The sequence below is a fragment of the Lichenostomus cassidix genome, chromosome 18, assembly GCF_008360975.1.
Source record: "Lichenostomus cassidix isolate B80296 chromosome 18, HeHo_3.0, whole genome shotgun sequence".
Classification (NCBI taxonomy): Eukaryota; Metazoa; Chordata; class Aves; order Passeriformes; family Meliphagidae; genus Lichenostomus; species Lichenostomus cassidix.
Genome location: NC_139498.1, coordinates 3717734 through 3738951, shown reverse-complemented (window position 1 = coordinate 3738951; position 21218 = coordinate 3717734). Strand labels below are relative to the sequence as shown.

General features: G+C 40.8%; 1 protein-coding gene across 3 annotated transcripts; it reads right to left on the bottom strand.

Moving 5' to 3' along the window:
- Positions 1–1296: 1296 nt before the first annotated feature.
- Positions 1297–20971, bottom strand: COPRS (coordinator of PRMT5 and differentiation stimulator). 3 transcript variants are annotated; one of them, XM_085077576.1, is made up of 4 exons: positions 20845–20971; positions 19946–20021; positions 19206–19457; positions 1297–1473 (listed from the first exon to the last, which is right to left on the bottom strand). In XM_085077576.1, exons 1-4 carry the CDS (start codon positions 20884–20886, stop codon positions 1418–1420), a joined length of 426 nt encoding a protein of 141 aa, XP_084933702.1. In that variant the 5' UTR covers positions 20887–20971; the 3' UTR covers positions 1297–1417. The 3 variants fall into 3 exon arrangements, with proteins under 3 accessions (XP_084933702.1, XP_084933699.1, XP_084933700.1); XM_085077573.1 differs by lacking the exon at positions 1297–1473 and adding an exon at positions 16019–17190 and having other exon boundaries at positions 20845–20966; XM_085077574.1 differs by lacking the exons at positions 1297–1473; positions 20845–20971 and adding exons at positions 16020–17190; positions 20339–20626.
- Between the last annotated feature and the right edge of the window lie 247 nt (positions 20972–21218).

Below are 21218 nucleotides of genomic sequence, written 5' to 3'. Positions count from 1 at the left end.
CAGTGCCTCTTTTTTTTATTTTGGTTTTAGAAGTATGCATGTACTCACTGAAAAAAAAAACCCAAACAAAATAAAAACCCACCAAAACCAAATCCACTCCCATCCCATAATCTCCAGGCAAACAAGTTTAAAGAAGAAAACAGGCACCACCCCAGGTGTGTATTTAAGGCCTCAGTCTGCAAGTCTTCAATAAATCTGTCCTCAAAGCTCTGACAGCAAGTTATCTCACACCAGAGGTGTTATGAGGGAAGGAGCTCCAAAAAATAAATCATTAAGGAGTTGGAGTGGATTGTTATGCAACTCAAGAGCACGTGGTGTACCTGGAATCCAGTGACACCTTAGAATGAGATGACAGAGATGTTTACTACTGCACTAAACAGCCACCACTCATTCAACAGAGCCCCCTTCTGCCATCTACACTTCTGGCCTTTTTTTTTTTTTTTTTTAATATGCCTTCAATGGGGCATTTCAATGTAGCTCCTGTCCAGATGTCACCCAGGCAGATGCAGCACTGACCATTTGAGCAGTGCTTTCCCTGGAGAGGGAGTACAGCTGCACTGCTGCTTTCCTGCATTTCCTGCCAGCTGTCCCAGCCTGTCCTTCTCCCTTGACTTCTGCTGGGCAACAAAAAAAAGATCTCCATGGTGAACATCATCCACAGAGACTGCAGGAGCCAGGCTGAGGTGACTGTTTCCTATGGATCTCAAGTCAGAGGAAGCCAGGGATTCAGGAACTACAGCAAACACCACTGCGTTGCCATCACTCCAACACTCCTCTTTGATCCTGGCGTTTATTTACACCTTCAGAGAACAAAAAGTTAATCCACAAGCCATTTCAAAGCTACATCTCCAGAGTGCTGCTTATTTTTGTCTGCAGTTTTGACAGTGATCTGATGACCACGTTGGACAATCCCTTTAACAGGAATAATCAGTGATTTAAGATCCACGGATCTCACGGTACTTTACAGAAAATAATAAAATGGATAACATCCATAGGAGATAAGTGTTAATATCATAGCATATTTTACAGTGGGGTAGAAATTAACACAGGATAACTGAATTACCAAGAACATCACCAGAGCAAGGCAGGAATAAAATGAAAATCTGATCCTAATTTCCCAGCACTGTTAGGGCTGTGCTGCCTCCCCTGCTGTGCAGTTACTGCAGAATCCTGCTCGTCTTCACTGTTGCAGAAACTGAAGAGAGCTGCTCAGAAGCAGAGCTCATAAGAGATAAATAGGAAGGCATTTCTGGTGAAAATTCAAAATGCCAACAAACAAAAAAAAACTCCCTTTGGCAGAAGAGATATTTTCATTTGGAAACACTGTGGATCTTAAGGGGGTTGTAGGCTGGGCCCATGGAAGCTGACCATCTGCTGCTGAATGGCTGCATTCTTACCCTGCCACAGCTTTTCTTGCTTAAGCTTGCAGAACCAGAGTCTTCAGAAATGGGAGAAAGCACAAAAATAGGCATTCTGGGGAGTCCAGACACAGAGAATATTACATGTAATGTCTCGGATGCAATATGACATTTCATAAAGGAAGTACATGCTGTTTCTGAAAGAAGTACTTCAGATCTCAGAAATAAGATTTTATTTTTAAAAAACAGACAAAACCTTTTGCACAAAGCAAATTTTACCGCCCCAAAAAGTTGATGATTGCAAGGAAATATAACTTTATTTCCCTGAGAGTATTGTTCTGACCTTTTAAGCATTGTTCTGAGCATTTAAGCTGATGCTTGTGATCCAAAATGGAAGCTCTACACCTTTAAAAAGCCATCATTTTTATGTAACATATGAGGATAACAGAGTTCACTATTTTTCTCATGAATTCTGTTCCTTTTTTGTCCCCCAGCCCTTCCAGTACCCTGAGTCTCTTTGACTGTTGTGTCCATGTCCTGCAGTGTTTCATATCTAAACTAAACCCTGGGCACAATGACAGCACAATGAAGCCTTGATCAAGCACTCTGAGCTCTACTGTAAATACATGAGATGGGAAGATCTCATCCTATCTGCCCTCTATAAGCTCTGGATCTAGTCCAGGACAAAGAGAAGTTTATTAATGCACACACATTCCTACTGGCCTTTGAGCTCTTTGGCAAAAATTGTTTTAAACAGGCCCCTGTAGAGACCGAATGAGCAGTATTCAAATATTTACATCGAACAACAGAGTTAATTACACTTCAAGACATTAGTAAGATTCACTCTGCTGCAACCTCAGCAACATACTCCAGCAAAGCAGCAACATAAACCATTTTCCGCAATCGAGGCGGGCAGCTTTCCATCTGGGTTTCAGCTAAGGCAGGAATGTTTCTGTCGACAATAGAACCTCACTAATCAGCACTTCACTAATCCACACATTTTATTAACTTCGCCAAAAAACTCACAGCCTCTCCCTGCCCTTCAGCAAAGATTTAATAGCAGAGACCTCAAGCGAAGTCTTTCATTCCCAAAACACTTTTTTTAGGCAAATGTTATGTGCATTGGAGTCAGACATTACAAAGCAGTTTGATAAATAATTTGAGCAAAACTAGTTATCACAGACAGAGCCAAATCTTATGCATATCTGGAGTAGAAAACCCAAGGCAATTTGAAGTTGAATCTACAAAAGAACACTTTATCAAAAACACTTAATCCTTAGTATCTCTCAGGATTCGGCCCTCTGTGAACAAAATAACATGCTCAAATGAAATTTACTTCCTTCTAAGTTAACACTGCATTTGCCCACTTACTTACTGACTCACAAATTCAATAACTTTCAAAGAAGTCTCCCTCCAGCCACTTCTGACACTTCATTCTTCCTTTCACAGAGCAGTCTGCATCCTATAGATGTAAGCCAACAGGAACAGCAAAGCCAACACAAACATTCAGCTATACTCTGGAATGAAAAGCTCTGTCCATCCCAGTGTCTTACCTCTATGTTTAGAACTCTTCATAGCTCTCTGCCCCAACCATTAGCACTGGAAGTCTGTAGCTGTGGCAGCTTCATATTTCAAGCCCACCAGAGATTATCCACATGCCACCTTAAAAATCAAACCAACTGACAGCACAACATTTGTTATCCTTTCACTTCCAAGGGCATTTTTAAACAAGTGTGGAGATAACAAAATACACTAACTTGCTGGGTTTTTTCTTCCTCATCAATTATCCTTGCTATTGATATAGAATATTAATAATACCACATATAAATTATGTACATGGATTTATAGTGGAAAATAAAGGAAATTCATATACACAAAACCAGTAAATTGGATGGCATTTATACTGATCCATTCCTACCATTTTGTGTGGAATATCTAACAACACATAGAAAATAATGTAATTTAAATTCTACAAATATTATTTCCTTGTGATTTCTCTTAAGACAGAAGGGAAGCCTCAGCTAACAATGGAGTACTCATAGGAGGAGAGGAAGCTGTGGTCTCACATGTTCAGTCCAAAAGCTACAGACATCCCTGCTCCATGAAACATCCTCTGTACTGTCCCAGCCCAGAGCAGCACAGAGCGGGGCACTCCTACCCAAGCTCACTTCGAGAGCACAGCTTGGATTAGCACCTGGTGGTCAAAGAGAAGATGCAGATAGATACAGCCAGAGAATGAACCATTGGTTTGGCCATCACCATCTGGCTCTGGGCTCCTCAAAACCTTATTTCCTTAGCCTAGCAAAGCTGGATACATCAAAAGCACGGTTCCTCCACAGCCCTCAGCCCTGGCAGCATTCCTAGCTGAAAATGCATTCTGCTGGATCTACAGTGAATAGTGCTACAGACCTCAGGAATATAACAGTTTATGTCTGTCAATGATCTAATGAGTTTTATTATATAGATCTGGACATTTTTAATTAAATCACACCCTTAGAGTAAAGAAGCATAGAAGAAACTCTGATGGACCATAACTCTGAGACTAATAAAAGTAACTCTTGTACCAAGTAGCAGCACTGTTGTTGGACTGCACATTCATTCACTATTATCATCTATACTCCAAGTGAGGATTTCTATTCAATCCTTGTGATTAGCTCAGTAGGTCAAAATTGGAAAATACCACATCACATTTGAAGAGCTGAATGTCCTTGAAGAGTTAAAGCAATGGTAGGATGTTTAGACTTTCAGCCTCTACTTGAATGACACTGGAAAGACAGGCTCTGTGCATCACTAGAGGCAAGATCCACACACCCACCTGGATGTCATTCTCAGCTTCCCACTGATGTTTACAGGAGGATATTTTGATTTATTCAGAGATGCCCTGCAAAACACCCACCTCACCAGAATAGACATGATACTGCAGCAGGCACTGACTCTGCACATCTTTATCAGTTACCCTCAAACCCTGTGTTGTCTTAATTTTGGAAAACTACTCCGCTTGTTGCCTCTTCGTTTGAACTGCATTTAATAATAGCATCTATTTTGACTTTCTGTAGCATATACTGCCCACGAGTGAACAATCAGACATACACAACTCTTCCGTATGAGATGGAGATTTTGTCAGGATTCCAGTGAAATTAATTGTCCCATACACACAAACATACTTGGCATAATGAGGAACTGAACAGAGAACAACTCAATTTCCCGCTTAAACTTAATCCAAATTATTCCTTTTCAGAAGTCAAACCTTCTCCCCTCAAAGGCAGACAAGGAACAGAGGCACTTGATAACAATGCTTCTCAAGTTTTTGAGGCAGCAAGAAATCCCTTCTTAAAGGTTTGATTACATGTCTCCTGAGTTCAGGTATCTGATCTTACCCTGACATGGGCTCTTCTCTTCTTCTGTTCTCCTTACTGGATAAAACTCCACTTTGCATTCTTGAATTTATGCCGTAACAAACACACCTTACTAGGTAAGCTCTCTGTTTTAATAAACACAGAAACTTTAACCAGACCAGTCTGAGATCAATCAAAGAGGGATTCCTACCATGATCTGCTGAAATCATATGGCTTTGCTAAATTATTATCTTACTTGAGCATGAGGAACAGATGTGACAAAGCTTTCTCTCCTAAGGCAACCTGCTTGGCATCCAAAATAATGGGAAACCTACCCTGAACTGCCATACAACTGGGACTTAATCTCTGACATGACTCTTTCATTCAACCTTAGGACACATAGCGTGATGCATATGGCAGAGACTCCCTCTATTACAGAACATTAACAGTTAATGTTATTAAGGAGAAGATTAAAATAAAAATGTATCTACAGATGACCTGAAATAGTCAACCAATGAATTTGAGAAATTTGCAAACTCCATTTTACCTCCAAAAAGTGAATAAAACCATCGCTCCCACTTTATATATTACACCCCATTTGTTCTCACTACTCCAAATTACATTGTAAGTTCAGGCAGAGGCAGGATGCCAAGGCCATATTCTGTATGCTGCCAAACATGCTGTAAACACACAAACACCCACCTGTAAACATGCACTGGGTTTATATAAACATACATACACATATAAATTCACTTTATAAACAGAGGCAGACCACACCTCAGTCTTCCAGTCTGCACAGAGCTCCAACTCCCACACCACTGGGAATTTCAAGATACGTTCAAACTTGAAGTCAGTCCTGGGCGTGCTTTGACCTCTGAATTTTTGGGCCTAAGACAGATCTGAACTTGCACAGAAAGGTTTCACAGATTAATCCCCAAATTACCCCTTATATTTGAAAGAACCAATTTACCAACAGTAGCCAGCAAAATAATTACAGCATTAAGGTGAATGTAAATTAACAACCTTTGGAACAAAATTGTTCAATAGTTGTTATTTTTATAAAGAGATATAATAATACCAAAAGTCGGGAGAGCCCAAGCATAGCTAATAAAATCAGTGTGAGCAGACATGATAAAATTCATGAGGTCTTTGTCTCCACCTACTGTATGGAGGAATAATAATTGTAACTCCCAGAAGGATACAGAGGGAGTTGATTGATACCTTTCTCGATATAAAATCCCAACATCTATTCCACACAGATCACAGGATTTCAACCTTTACCAGCTCTTACAACAGCTGCTTTTACAAACCTAACACTGAGAGACAATCAGAATGCCTTTTTTATTTAGAACTGAGGTGTCCATAATTACTGCAAAGTGGCAACTCTTGGTTTTATGGTTCACTCTTCCTTTACAACAAGAAGTTTTGAAATATAAGAAACTGTTTAAAATAACTTATGTAAGCATAAGAGGGGACCTGGGAACTTCCTGAGCAGGAATGAAAATTAAAAGCCTTCATAACATTTACTTCAATTTTTTTTAATGACCAACAATTATATTTCAAAAAAAACCCTGCAGAATTGCGGTCCAAACCTGCACAGGCCTGTGAACACTCTCAGGTGTAAAGGCAAAATGAATTAAACAAAACACTCTTAATTAAAACTGTCAATCTGTCAAAATCTGGAAAAGATTACAGAGAAGTCTGATCTATGGTTGCCCTATACTTTGCACTTCCTAATTTGACAAAACAAAATGTAGGTTATGAATTTTTTTTCTAAAGACAGCTCTTTCCTGCTATTCTGGCTCTTATCCAACCAGTTTATTTCTTTCCTACTGTCACTAAATTTCTGTACAATCAAAAGCTAAAATAAAGCTTTTCATTGCTGTGGACTTGGGGAGACTGGTGCCAGACTCTGCTTGAACAGAAACTGGGGGAGCCCCAGGAGTCCATTAAAAACTTGATTGAAAATGTCAAGCTGATGGCAGAGAAACAGCCAGCCTGCACAGCAAGGGGCACAGATGCACCCCAGGCAATTTGGTGTTTTTATTTATACAAACCACATGATGTTTCCAACCCTCAGAATGTGTTCAGGGAGCAGATTCAAAAGTGCCAGAAAATTGAACTTTCAAACACACTGGTATTGGTGAACAAGCTCTTTCAGAAATACACCCTGGATGGACCCAAGTATGTACTTGTAAAGGTGCATATTATGGGAAACATTTTGTTTTCATAACAATCTATCTAGAGTGCATGTTGCAGACCTGTGAGGGGTTTCAGCTATTTTCAAAACTGTTTGTAGAATTTAAATAAGCAGTTTCCTGCTCATTTAATATGAAAAAGAGGATATGGCTACTGTGGTAATTTCAAAATTTTATCCCTTTCTTCTCTGTGTACAAAATTATGTTTTTCTTGCTCCAACTTAAGAGCATGCAAAGTGAATACAGCCTCTTACAGAGCAGACGGACCTAAGGATAGCAAAGGCTTAAAACAAATATCTTCCATTCAACTCATAAACCTCGGGAAGATTTGGTACAGTAACCACTCAGATATTTCACTTGAAATAAACAAGTAGTTTGATATAAGGACTGGAAGGTTTCATATACATGTCAGAGCTGCCCCAGAAGTCACATTCAGTGTTACTTCACCGCTTGGTTTTCACCTTCACTTCAGGCACTCCTAGAGCCTGCTCAAGTCAACAATTAATCAGGCCATGAGTGCTACATTAGAGACCCACACTCTCCTCCTTCTCCTGTGTGGATGAAGCAGGATGAAAGGCATCACTGCACATCCCTACAGCTGGATCAGCCACATCTGAGAGGGGAGCAGGGAAGGGAATGGGGAATCGTGTCACCAGGAATGCCGTGGCTTGGCCAGATGTGCACACTCACAGCAAACTGAATGCTTTCACGTATGCTGACAGATTGTTTTCCTGAGGGACAAAGCTCTGCAGCTCTAAAGCAAACAGGCTTAATTCAGCACATGGTTTCCCTCCATTACTTATTTACACAGACACAAATGTTCACACTAAAGCCATGAGCAGAAGCTCCACGTGGGATAAAAAACGTTTGATAATATGCAGAAAATGTATGGCCACAACAAGAGAGTCAACTTTACATAATAACATAGAGGGCACGATGGGAAACGCCTCAACACAGGCTCTTTTGTGCTCCGTATAAAGGGAACAATCCCTGACAGAAGTAAGCAGTGTCAGAAGCACTTGATCTCTGACCTTTGCTGGGCAGATGTGCTGATGGTGTGAGGCAGATTCCAGGACGACGGAGCAAAAATCCCTTGGTTTTATTTCCTCTACTTCATTCTGTATTGTTTTTACAACCTTGCTAATACTATCATTTACTGAGTTCTGTGAGGAAAGCTGCACAGGTATTGTCTAACAGGATCTCACCACGGGGCTTATGTCCATCCCTCCACATGACAAGTAACAGGTTGTATTTTCCAAAAACCCAGGAATTGGCAACAATGACGTGGTGGCAGCACCTGCAGCTTCAGAGGAGATGAGCCTTAATGGAACAATAATGGCAGAGCTTGACCATAAAAGTCATTCCTCCCTAACCTTTCTCATTTACTACTCAAAGGAGTACTTAACAGCAAAAATATTCAAAAGTGCAAAACTAATTTCAGGAACAATTGGGCATCAGCCACTCATATAAACACACAGGACAACCACAATAGCATCTGTTAGAGTTTTACCCAGTGGATTGCTGTGAGTCCCAGTGCCCTCCCAGCCAAGGGATGGTCACTTCTGCTCTACAGTTCAGAACCAAAGAATAACATTTTATGAGATTTAATTCAAAGATGCTGTGAAATAAGAGTATATTTCTTAAGGAACAGCTGTATTTCTGTTTTTCTGATTCTTTGTGGCAACAAGTTTCACCAACTAATGCATGCAAATTAAAAGCACTTCATTAAGTTCTATTTGATTATACTTAAAGAAGAGTGAAAAAAGGGATTCTTCTTTGAAATGAAATGCACTACAGTCCTGGAACTAAGGCCGCTTGGGTAGCCATGGCAACACTGTAATTTTCAATATACATTTTAATAGATATTTAATTTGTGAAATTGCAGACTGGCATTCAAACCATTTTTTTCCAGCAGACCCATGCTTTTCAATACATGAAGCTATTCACATTTACTAGCAGTGGCCTCTCAGGTGCTTTACAACATAGTTCTCTTCCAAATATAATTTTCGTATCAGCCTTGACAAAAAAAAAATTGCTAAGTGGTTTCTAATTCTGCTGTTATTGTCCTAGACAGCTTCATTTTTTTATAAACCAAGTGAAGCGTCTGCAAATGCTCATTTTTTCAGAAGACAGAGCAGGCAATGTTCTGTGGTGACTAACTCATAAGTTGTTAAGAGTAGCTGAAATACTTTGTCTTCCAAATCCTGTTCAATATCCAAGTTATTTTAAAAGTATGCAGCTGTATGGACAGAAAGTTAATGAATAAAGCTGGCACCGAGCTATGGTAGAATGTTATATCAGAATGAAATCCACCTGCAAAAGGCTTTCTTAAATTCACTGCTGAAGATAAGACTGCTAAGCAAGAAAAACATGCTATCTATTACGTGTGAATTTGATGAAGCACTTAGAATATAGAATAAGTTTCCAGGCCTAAGAATAAACTGCATTCCTCTGTTGTTGCAGACTGTAAAAAAGCTTGAATGAAAGCAATCATTTCACAAATACAGAATTTTCTCAGGATAATTATGACAACTCTTATAAACATGACAGACTCCACTGAAAACCACATGTCTGACAGATCTAAAACTCAGCACAAAAAAACATGAAGTCAGAAGGAATTTGGGATATGTGCCATTATCACAGTTCTGGTCTCTCATGGTATGCCAACACTGCCACAATTCATAGGATTTTGTCCTAGTTTAGGCTACCATGCTTTGGGAAGGACCATTGAGATGAGAGAACACCACTGCCAGCAGTGCAGGTACCACATTTTGTCAGATAATACCACTGAGAGATCTCCTGTAAAATTAGAAAATTGCTATATAATTGATTTTGTGATAGTAAACAGGCAACAAAAAGGAGAGAAAATATGTAGAAAAAAAAAAAATCACAAAATAAGAATCTGTAAGCAGTAGCATTGAAACACAGTTAATAGCAGTGTTAATGAAAACAGAAATTAGTCTAATTAAATCATCCCTACAGCATCTGATGGCACAGCAGATTGGTATACTCATTATTTTACCAAAGCAACAAGACAACAGTTAAAACTACTGAGCTGTTAAAAATATTAGCCCTGCCATCCTAAATGTAACAACAGAATCCAAATTAAATGGATGTTAAATCCTCAATCATATTTATTTGTTTAAAGCAGAATCTACCTAGCCAGCCACAAGTACCTATTCCTAGATTGCAGTCCTCATGAAAAGATGCAATGAGATCCCTTGGGTGGAAATTCAGAATAGCCAAGAATAAAGAAACTTCTTTGTTATTATTAGAACATGAAGGATATTTGATAAGACATGGAGAAAACAGCTGTTGCCTGCATCATTAAAATAGCATTGAACCGTCAAGCAGAACCTGCATGGATTAATCATGGGAAGAAGTGCTAAAAATAAATATTCCTCTCACATCAGTGTCACGTCTAAGGTAAAACAGCAAATAAAGAAAAAAAGACACATGGCACTCTGAACTGGAGAAGGGAAAGCTCTCAGCTCAATTAGGCGAGGCTTCAATTAAAGAGGAAGCAATCAAGTGAAACTTGAAGCACACTCCCACTGTACAAATGAGCACAGTTACTGCACCCTCTGTGCTCTCCCATATTTACCTCATTTCAGCCTCCTCCCACTCTCGCTGCTGATACAGTCCTTGACTTGTTACACAAGGTGGATGCTGCCATAACAGAGAACATTTTTCTTTCCTTTACTTGGCACCAGTTGCTGGCTCTTAGTACAACAGGTAGAAACAAAAACTAAATTTAACTCCAGGCAGAAGCAGACACTAGGTACGAAAATGGGGAAAAAAAAAAAAAAAAAAAGGAAAGAATCCTTCCAAAATGGAAAATTCAAGCAGAAAGTGAAACACAAACCATAGAGTTAAGCCCTGAAACCAGAGAAATCCTATTGCCAAGCCTGGAGGACTGAACTGTGGTGGAAGCTAGCATTAAAGCCATAGAAATCTCCAATACCAAGGTAAACTGAATGGGAATAACTAACCCAAACTTGACAGGATATGTAGCAAAAGAGGTCATTTCCCAAATACCTGCAGTCTCAATTATGGAACAGTTAATCCCATTAGCAGGACACTGAACTTTGCCCTTTTGTTTGGAGGCAGTCAGGATCACAAAGGCTGGGTGTTACCAATTTCCCCAGTCCTCTAACACTGACCAGCCACCCTGCTACCTGCTGGACAAATGGCCACATCTACCCCCTTGTCAGGGCAGGGGAAAAAAATTACATTAAAGGTAAATGACAGTAACGTAAGCTGTGACAAAGGCATGACTCATTTAAGAAGTCAAAACATCTTTAATCAGAGTTGCACACTGTGGAGGGATGGAAGGTGCTCTGTGAAGCCTGAGAAACCCTTCCTGAGAAACTCTTCCCCCTGCTGCAGGTATCAGGTGCCAGTTTTAGGCAGTCACTCCTCTGCACAACAGAAACCCTGCTGCACTTAATGGGACAGTTGATGAAACTCCCCATTCTTTCATCTGAGAATTTACCTCTGTACATAATTAGAAGTATAATCATTAAAGTCAGCGTTCCAAATTGCTGTCAGGAACCAGACACACAAAGTATTCCTACAGGGCTACAAGGCACTTTACAGACCACATCAGAAAGCCTGTCCTTAAACCAAATCCCAGATCTGTCTGAAGAACAGCTCACCCGCTTCTCTCCAAAGGACCAAATTAAACCTAATCCACTTACTAACACAAGTGCAGATAATAGAACTAAATGTAGTTCTTATCTAGCAAACAGGCAGTCTCAGCCTGAGAGATATTTATCTGTCTTGATATTGTCTGACCAATCCCACTGAAAAGACCAGACATCTGGCAAGCTGCAGAGCTAGAGGCCCAATCAAAAACATCAAGCATGAATGATTCAGATAAGCTACAACTAAACAAAAAAGAAGGTCAAAGATGTTTCAGACCTGGAAAATAATGACCTGCTTGAAGAACAGGGAACTGAAGGTACTGATAAAAATAATGCTGAGAAAAAGGGGGATCTGGTATTCCAGCAATCCAGTAGGGACAGTAGACAAGACAATGATGATGGCTGAATCAACATGTAGCTATTTGCAGTCTCCACCTTGGTGCATTCATTTCAGACTACTTGTCCTGCTTCAGTTTGTGATATCAGGAGTTAATCGCAGTTGAAACAGAACTTGCAAACTTCCTTTCATGTTCTTCTCCTGTACTAAGGAGAATGCAGCAACTGAGATTCCTGTACCAAATTATTTTGATTTGTTGCCCATGCTTCTGGCAGATCAGTTTCTCCTCTGCCCTTGCAATTCTAATTCTACCACACTGCTGTCAGCAACAGCATGAAGACCTGCTCAGCCAGAAGACTTTTCCTTGCTATCTGGATCTCCAGTTGTATAGTAGGTTGTACTGTCTGCTGTGGGATAGAGGTTCTGTTTAATCTCACTGTCACACCTATTTACTTCACCAGAAACATTTGAGCAGGTAACATGGGACAGGGAGTTACACAATTCCCAACCAGCTGTAGCCAGCCAGAACTATGTTACAATGTGGCATATTTACTTTGGTGTCTGGATGAAGATTACAGGTGAAATTACATTACTTTATCTGAGATAAAATAATTTTTGTATTTTCCAGATTGCATTTAGCAACTGAAGGAACTCCTCAGTGAGAATGGGAATATTTTGGAGTAGTTCCTAAAGTATATGTAGAAATAGTAAATAACTTGTTTAATGTTGGAACAGGAGTCCACAGAGGCTACGCTGATTAAAAGTGAAAAGCAGCATAATGAGATCTTGGCATCCTCTGCTACCCCAGATGTCACAGAAAATGTGTTGCTAAACGTAAGTTTTACTAAGGACCAATAGCTCTAAAAGGACTGAGAAGTATTTCTCCTTGAGAAAAATAAAACAATAAATTGAGACCTCAAGCTCACAAATATATACAATTTATGTATACAACTCACTCCTAAATTCCTGCATCAAACAATGAAAAGAGTTTCCAGGTCCTAAATGCAGAAGTTGCAAGAAGATCAGAAAAAGTTTGATTAAAAGAATTCAGGCCAAAGAATCAAGACTTGCTGAATCATAGAAGTTAACTTTCCAATGTTGATTTCAGCTACATGTCCTGAAACTAGCCATCACCAAAGTGGTAAAAACCCTATCCAACAGAACCTGCTAAGAAATAAACATAGACATTGAACCACATTCACAGTTTTTTCTCTGTGAAGATCAAGAGCTAAAGTGAATGTAAAGAAAGCCCATTATATAAAGAACTAAATTTCACAGCAATAATGAAACACTGAACATGAGTTTTCATTGAGAGATGACACAGGCATTGCATAGGGGGACATACAGGGACAGAGGTTCTGCCTGGGTAATGAGCTGCAAAATTTTTTACCAGCTGAAGATCTATTTCAAATGTTTAAAGGAAGTGGTTTCATCACTAAACCCAATTACCAATTACTGGGATTGTGTGCTTTGCAGCTTTTTTTAGTAGGTTCCAGTTTCTCCTGCCAAGCTAGGAAGCCATGCTATGAGCAGCTGGTACTCCAGGACTAACAACTCCACCACAAATTTATCCTGTAATACTCAAACTTCCGATGTCTGTTTGCAATACAGAACCACAGAGAGTAAAGTATCACAAGTTCCTTCCCCACGCCTATGGAGACTTACCCAGCTTCACAAAATAACCTTTGTTACAAAGGGATTTACACTGGTGTCCTTGGAAGCAACAGATGGTCAGGATGAGCTGCTGCCATCAGCATTTTTCCTTGAGTCTGAAATTATTCGCATAGCCCCCCCAACAGTGAAGACATTTTCTCAGTTTAAAAGTGAAAGCAGACCAGTTAAAAGATGGGACAAAATAAGTGAAGCCATAGTGTCTTTAAAAGACACTAAAATGGGCTGGATTTTGTGGTTACACAAAAGCAAGAAACACTATCTCAATCTGATGTATGAATTAAGTGTTCTACCTTATCAACAGGAAATATGAAAACATTTCCTACAATTATTTCCTCTTGCAAATCATTCCCTGTAGGTCTCAAAGGAAACAACAGATGCACCCAAAACAAGTTTTCCTTTCTTTGCTGACTGTTCAAACAAAATGCAAAACTCTGTTTTGTTTTTGTTTCTTAGCACCTCATTATTTAGACAAAACTTCTTACTCGTAAAATCTGAAGTACTTAACTGGCTGGTATCTTTATCTTTACCTACCAAGTGAGGTAATGAGAAGAAAAGCAAGGACAGCTTCAAAGTTGTACCCTGGTGTCGTATGCCACACTCCTAAGCCAGGCCCACAACATAAATCCAGCAAACCTATTAACCTGCAGAAGGGTCTCAGTCCTTTGAATAGTATTTTACACTATGGGTATACAAAGTGGAAACCTTGTTAAAGATGTATGTGTGTTTAATTGAGAAAGCTTTGACACTTCTGAAAAGTTTTCCAACTGATTTATGTATTGCCAGTGTGTCTCTTGTGTACATCCAAGACTTATGATCTTGGTCCTGTGATAGGCACTCTGTTACCCCCAATAATTTGAGCAGGCTGAAGGGCTGACTGTTGGTGTGCATTGCTGGCTCATGTGCTACCTTATGCTGGTTTTAATTGCAAGTATTCCTGCCTAGAATGACACGCTTGTGTCAACACAAAACAGGCTTGGTGCAAGGCTCACAATGGAATTTGAAACACTCTGCAGTGCAGAAACATTGGAATCCATAAGCTTGGTTTTAAATCCTTCCAGGCAGATGCTTTCTGAGAAGCCTGCATCTGGTTTTCTAATCCCCCTGAAGTTTGAGTGTTCAGATCAAGCTTTACATCAAGCCCCTGCCCTAACAAGCAGGGCCAAGTTGAACCAAGTTGTATTTGCCAACATATCCCCAAAGAGAACAGTGAACCTCTGCCACAAAATCCTGGTTTTCCAAAGCTGGAGGGGGTGGTGTCAGTTTTAACCTTAAATGGAAACTGAAAACAAATCTTTAAAGTTTACAGTCATTTAAAATACAAACAGCTTAGCAAGGCAGCCACTCAACAACTTCTTCTCAAATAATAAGGCATTTGAGACAGACAAGACTGATTGCAATTAAAGGTACAGGGTAAAATACCACCTTGATTTATAAAGTGCATGGAAAATGGCTTGAAGATTCAGAACTGATGGATTTTGCAACTGTACAGGAAGAAAAATCATCCTAATCAGTGTTATAAAGACTATTTGGTTATCCTTTTAAAACAATTCTACAAAAGATGGGTTTGTTTCCACAGAATTCTATTAGTTTCCTCTTTATTGAATACGGTGGGATATCTCCCACAAGCATAGTAAAAAAAAAAATATATTAAGCCTGAAGTCAAATGATGTTCTTCTCTCAGCCCTGGGAGAAATTTTTCAGTCCAGTAAGTATAACTTCAGAGTGAAATAAAAAAAATGAGAAACTAATCAGGGCCATGAATCAACCTCACTGGGGAACAACAGGGCTATGCAGAACTCTGATCTAAATTGCTATCAGCGTTGGAAATCCAGCCCGGGGAGCTCACACTGCTGAGCACACGCCGAGCAGGGCAGACAATTTTCTGCTGCCCTCTGCAGGGAAGCCTTGGGCCTTTTCACCCGCAGCTGTGCCTGCACAGGGATAAAACAGGCTCACGGAAAAACCGGGGAGTTTTCAGAGGAATTTTTACCATTTTCGGTGTATTGTTACTTTAACGGTAATCTGCACTCAGTTTACATTTATAAATGCTAACCAACCCTTTTACTCGAAATGATGGCATAACTGAGCAAGTTTTGACGGAAATAATCTCTAGACACTCCATCATAGGGGAATAGAAGACCAGGCCCTCTTTCTTGCAACCTCAACACTAAGTTTCCACTCCGCTTTGACTGCTAGGTACTAAGACATAACCAGGAATTGAAAGGTACCAAAGAAAAGCTCCTGTCCTCCTGTGCAGTCTAGGAAAATATTAAGGAAATCACTGTGTCATTCACATCCTCCTTCTAAACTAGTGCATGGATTACTTTGGTCTCATACACTGGATGATTGAAGAAAGAAAACCAAAAACCACCCCACTGTACTGTGTTCCAGTTCAGTCAGTGTCTAAAGCCACAAAAAAGTTTTGCAGATGAAAATGATTAATGAAACATGAGCATTTTGAAGGTTATTGTTACTCAGGTGACCAGCCACTCAATCTACGTATATACTTCATTTGAGAACATTAACTCCAGAGCAAAGGGGAGAAGGATATGGTTCTAGTTCCAGCTATTCTCTTAGGGACTTTGTGTAGGTATTTTGTGTTCTCATCTCCTCATTTGCCACAACACAAACAGCAGAACAGAATCAGGAACCTTAATTCCCTACTGTCTGCAGGAGACAGAGATTATCTACTGCAATACATAGAAGCAGAGATATTTTCTTTGTCATTGCACATCTGATGTTGCATGAGAATGTAATAGAGACAACTTGGGACTGCAGGGTAATATGCCCACATGCAAGAAGGTCTGATGTGGAGAAATCTTTGTTGGGAGGCAGCCTTAAGCACCCAGCATTCCTACTAGCAAGCCCCTCTATATATCAAAATGTGTATTTGCAAAGTATGTATCATATATTTGTAATTCCTTTATGCTGAAATACATAAAAAGAAACACAAAACAACTTGTTCTGTACTTGCCACAGCTAATTTTGTTAAACAGCAGTATCAGAATCACAAAAGGACATTAGAACCACATGGAAATACAACAGAGGAGCTTGAAGAGAGAGTATTTAGAGCTATCCAAACCAATCTGACAGCATCAAATGAAAAGGAAAGAGAACTACAAGTTACAGAGAAACACAGGGAGCAGCATGTCAAAACTGACAAAGCCTAGCAAACAATCTGAAGTTTAGAAATTAAATATTTCTCAATCAATTAATAACATCGATCTGTATAATACAAACAAAACCTCCAGAAACGTACTGACTCCTTACAGCCAGCACCTGCACTTTTGTCTCCAGGGTAAGGGTGGTCAGTTTATGAACAGCTCAGAAACAGTCTAAGTGAAACTTCAGAGATGGTGCTGCATTTCTGGCCTCAGGCCAAACTCTGCAAGAAAGCCAAGGGACTTGACACAGCTCAATCAGTGAAGAACATAATCCAGCTCAGAAGCCAAACTTATTTCTGATCAGAGTCAACCTCCTCAGCATCATCAAACTGGCCCTTCTCAACTTTTCTAACTTGTGGTGGAAAAGCAATGCAACGTTTGTGATGACAGCCTGGGATGTAAAACCAATCCTCTTTCCATACATATGAGCCCAAAAGATTATTTTCCTCAAAGCTTCCACAGGAGAAATCATCAGCATCTAAAGAAGATAAAATAAAAGGTTTAAACCATGGGAGATACTCAAAAAGGTAGTGGTATAGTGTAGCAGGTTATTATGGAGGTCTATGGCATCTTCCAGTTCACTATTTCAATTTGATCTGCCAGCACTCATGAATTAGACCTAAAAAATGGCAAACACAAAACTCAATTTGGCAACATCTTCATTTTTAGGAAGGTTCATGCCAAACAAACAGAACAGTCTTCCAGAAAACTCAGTGATACACCAGGGACTCAGAATGCCTGGCACCAACTCTTACCAGGCATGCAGTTTTTTCACATTTTCCCTGGGAATAAAAGGCTCATGAAACTATTACTTTCATTTGCCCTACCCCTTCTTGCTGTTTGCATAACAGCATCCCAATGAGGAGTTCTCCAAACCCTTTAAGAACTGGATCACTGGACAGAACGGGAGAGTGGGGTCCTGTAAAAGCTCTAAACAACATTTCCACTAGGCCAGAATTAAGCCTAATGGGCCTGCATTTAACCAATCTAGCACGAAAATAGGGCAAAGTGATTTAACAGAAGCATAAAGATTTCTAGCCAGCAGACTCTCAGCAAAGCAAAAGCCCAGAGCACAGGGAGCAGAGGACCCAACACAATATCCCATGTGTCAGCATTCCAGCATCACCGCCGAACAAGCCATCACAGCAAGAGCTTCAGACACTTTAAAAAGCCTTAAAATGACCAATCAGGCACATTTTTGGATTTGCAGCAGTTAACAACTCAGACACTTGTACTCAGTATCCTTCAGAAGCACCTGAATCCAATAATCACAGCTGCCTCCGTTTGTGAGGATTTAAAGAGTTACAGGTGGGATGAGCAAGTTAAATAAAGAAAAAAAACCCACCAAACTTGTGGCAGTTCCAGTAAAAATTCAGAACGTTCCATAAATTTGAGCATATGAGAGATTAAAATGAAAGCTCAGGATGGAAGAGAGGGAAAACATCCAGAAAGGGAACAGTCTTTTTCTCAGATTACCCAGTGTGAAAAACCAATACTGTATTTCTATTTCAAAATCAGAACCATTTTATAGAAAGGCTGAAAAACCTTTCCCACTTTCTTTCATTATCAAACAATGGAATTTAAATGCAAAACTTTATTTTAATTATGGGATTAAAATAAGCATTCATATTTCCTAAGCAAAGAAAGTTGTGTTAATTACAAAAATACATACATTAAGGACAAGAAAATGGAAATGGTACTATTCTGCATCAACAAAGACACAGCAGGTTATCAGTCACTGATGGCTAAATTCCATCCACCTGTTCTGTGTTAACAACCAGCCTGGCCAATGGAAGGTTGAGACTCTTGTTTGTAACTTGTTTTATGGTGACTCACATGTTAAACTAAAGGAATAATTCAACTCTAAAGGTGTGTGCGAAACTCCTTCTATTCATTGCCGCTTTTCTCCATGGCACTGATCACTTACACAACCACTTAGGAAGATCAACCTTCAAAGAGCCCAAACAAAGTCAAACAAATTTAAAAAAAAAAAAAAAGCCACCCGAAAAAACTACAGAAAAAGCAACAAACCATACTCAGAGACTGAGCACTTTGTAATACTCTGTTCCAAGAACTCCATGCTCCAGAGAGCAATTGTAGTGAACAGTCTTAAATTTTCTTGGAAGAATTTTTACACAAAAATTACATTCCTGGACTCCATGTATCTTCCTCTTCTGCTTCAGAATAACAAAGATACACCACTGAGAACTTACTTCACCAGAAAAACTCAATGCAAACATGGAATTCTCCTCCTTACCACGCCACTCCCTAAGAATAGGATTGCTCAAGCAAGAGTTTCGTGTGAACTCCACACCACCACCTTTAAATCTTGTATTTGACAACAAAATTATGCACATATCCATGAGGTCAACACAACAAGACATTGCTTCCCAAAACAGAACATGGAATGATCTAAACACATTCTGCAAAGCCCCTACCTACAACCACCTACTATCTGAAACTCCAGTGAAGCACAAGTAAATGTGTACTCACCATAAGGACCACATGTAGACTCCTCCAATTCTTTATCCCAGTCCTCCACCTCATGTTTAGAAGCATCTTGCTGCCCTGAAGACTCAGGTATACTGGAGACTTCATCATCCCAGACATCCAGCTCACCAAATATATTGCACCAGTTATTATCAGGAGAGCCACTGATATCACCTTCCTTGGGAGAGGTAGAAGCAGATTCCCTTTCTTCAGACTTGCCATCAGGAATGTTTGGTAAATTCTTCAGCAAACATTCTAAGCCCAATAGAAAGCACCAACAGATACACTTAGAAATTAAACAAGAACAATTAAATGCTCAGCACACAGTAATTCAGAGAGGTACACAAATGCACTTTGTGACTACTAATTATAATAAATACAGTCTCCTATATATGTAACATCACTACAGAGCTGCTTCACATTTCAGGTGCTTGGCCCAAATGAGGATTTTCCACAGACTGGTGTTGGAAAAGCACTCTTTAAACAAAGGACCCAGCAATCTTGTTTCACCATATCCACCTGTAGGTAGTTAGGGGGGAAAAAAAAATTGAAAAAACATGGTTCTAGTTTTAAAAAAAGTCATATAGATTAATTAGTCATGCACCTAGGCATACACAAACATCTACATGGAAATAATTTGGTGTAGTAAGTAAAGAAGCATTTTCCATGCATAACCAAATGGTTTTAAGTATATTTCTCAAGTAGAGCACAAGTTTCAATACCATTGCTCTGTTTTGTCCTACCTTTTGTGGGCTTCCAGATCATAGTTTCTCTCTTACCAGGTTTCCCCTCAGAGTTTGCAGCCTCAGCAGCCATCACCTATGAGAGAGTTTTAAAGAATGCAGTAGCACCTTTCACTGATTGCTCACGAAATTGCTACCACACTTGAGTGTTCCCGAGTGCCTCCATTTATTCCCTCGATGAATCGAAGGTTTAGAAAAAGAGCAGGCTTTCCCTTCAGAAGGCAAATCTGCTGAGGGATGGCAAATTCTGCTGCTGCTATCGGTCACTTCCAGCATTAGCCAACACTGAACAGCCCATCTCCTCACTCACCCCGACCCAAAACGGGCCCGTCTGGCAGCAAACTGTGAAACCATCAGAGGTTATGAAGAACAAGGAGTGGAAAAAGTACTAACACTGAATCAACCACCCCGCAGGGAGCTCACACGCTGAGGGGAAAGGGCGAGCCGGACCCTGCACAGCGCTGAGGGAGACCAAGCTGGATGGAGGGCAGAAGGAAACCCTCAGCTGCTCTGCGGGGCACGCAGGGAGGAGGACGGCGAGCTCTCCTCACACTTCCCCTGGCACAAAGCGGTGTGGGCAGGCAGCCGGAGCCCGCAGGGGTCGCGGCAGGACCGAGGGCAGAGCGCGGACTCCAGCCGAGCCCTCACGGCGCCCCGCCGTCTCTCTGCCCGCCCCGCGCTCCCCGGGAGCCCCGAACCTGTGGGGCGAGCCCGCGGCCCGGCCTGAGCCCAACACCGACCCACCCGCCCGGCCCGGCCCGGCCCTCCGCGCCCCTGAGCAGCCGCAGCCGTGACTGTGCCAAAGGACGAGAGGCTGCAGGGAGGGTGGCACTGCCCTAGGGAGGGTGGCACTGCCCCCGCTCCAGCCCCTGCAACCCCGTCCAGCCTGCGGAGCCCACCGCACACAGAGTCAATTCGGCGGGAAAGACCTCCGAGATCATCGAGAGCAACCATGACCCAACCCCACCGTGCAGCGGAGACTGCACCCTAGAGAAATACACACATAAGAGCTCTGAGAAAGCACCTTCTCACTCACGAGGGTGCGATTAAGGTAACTCTCATAGCTGGGTGTTTTCTCTTTGCCCAAAGATAACGATTTCCTTCCGGCCTCATGGTAGCAGCATGCTCAGAGGGAGCATGACAGGAAGCACCTTGGCTGGGAGCTGGGCAGGTGTGAAGCACAGGTGCTCTCAGGGAATGTGTGTCCCTGGGGAGAAGGGTGAAGTTCTGCGAGGAACCAGAACAGCTGAAGAAAAAGGGCAGACTTTCTGAA

Coding starts and splice junctions, on each gene's coding strand:
- COPRS (XM_085077573.1), bottom strand. CDS start 20,886: ATGATCTCGGAGGTCTTTCCCGCCGAATTGACTCTGTGTGCG. Junction 19,458..19,945: donor GATCTGGAAGCCCACAAAAG/GTAGGACAAAAC, acceptor TATTGGGCTTAG/AATGTTTGCTGAAGAATTTA. Junction 17,191..19,205: donor GTCTACATGTGGTCCTTATG/GTGAGTACACAT, acceptor TATCTTCTTTAG/ATGCTGATGATTTCTCCTGT.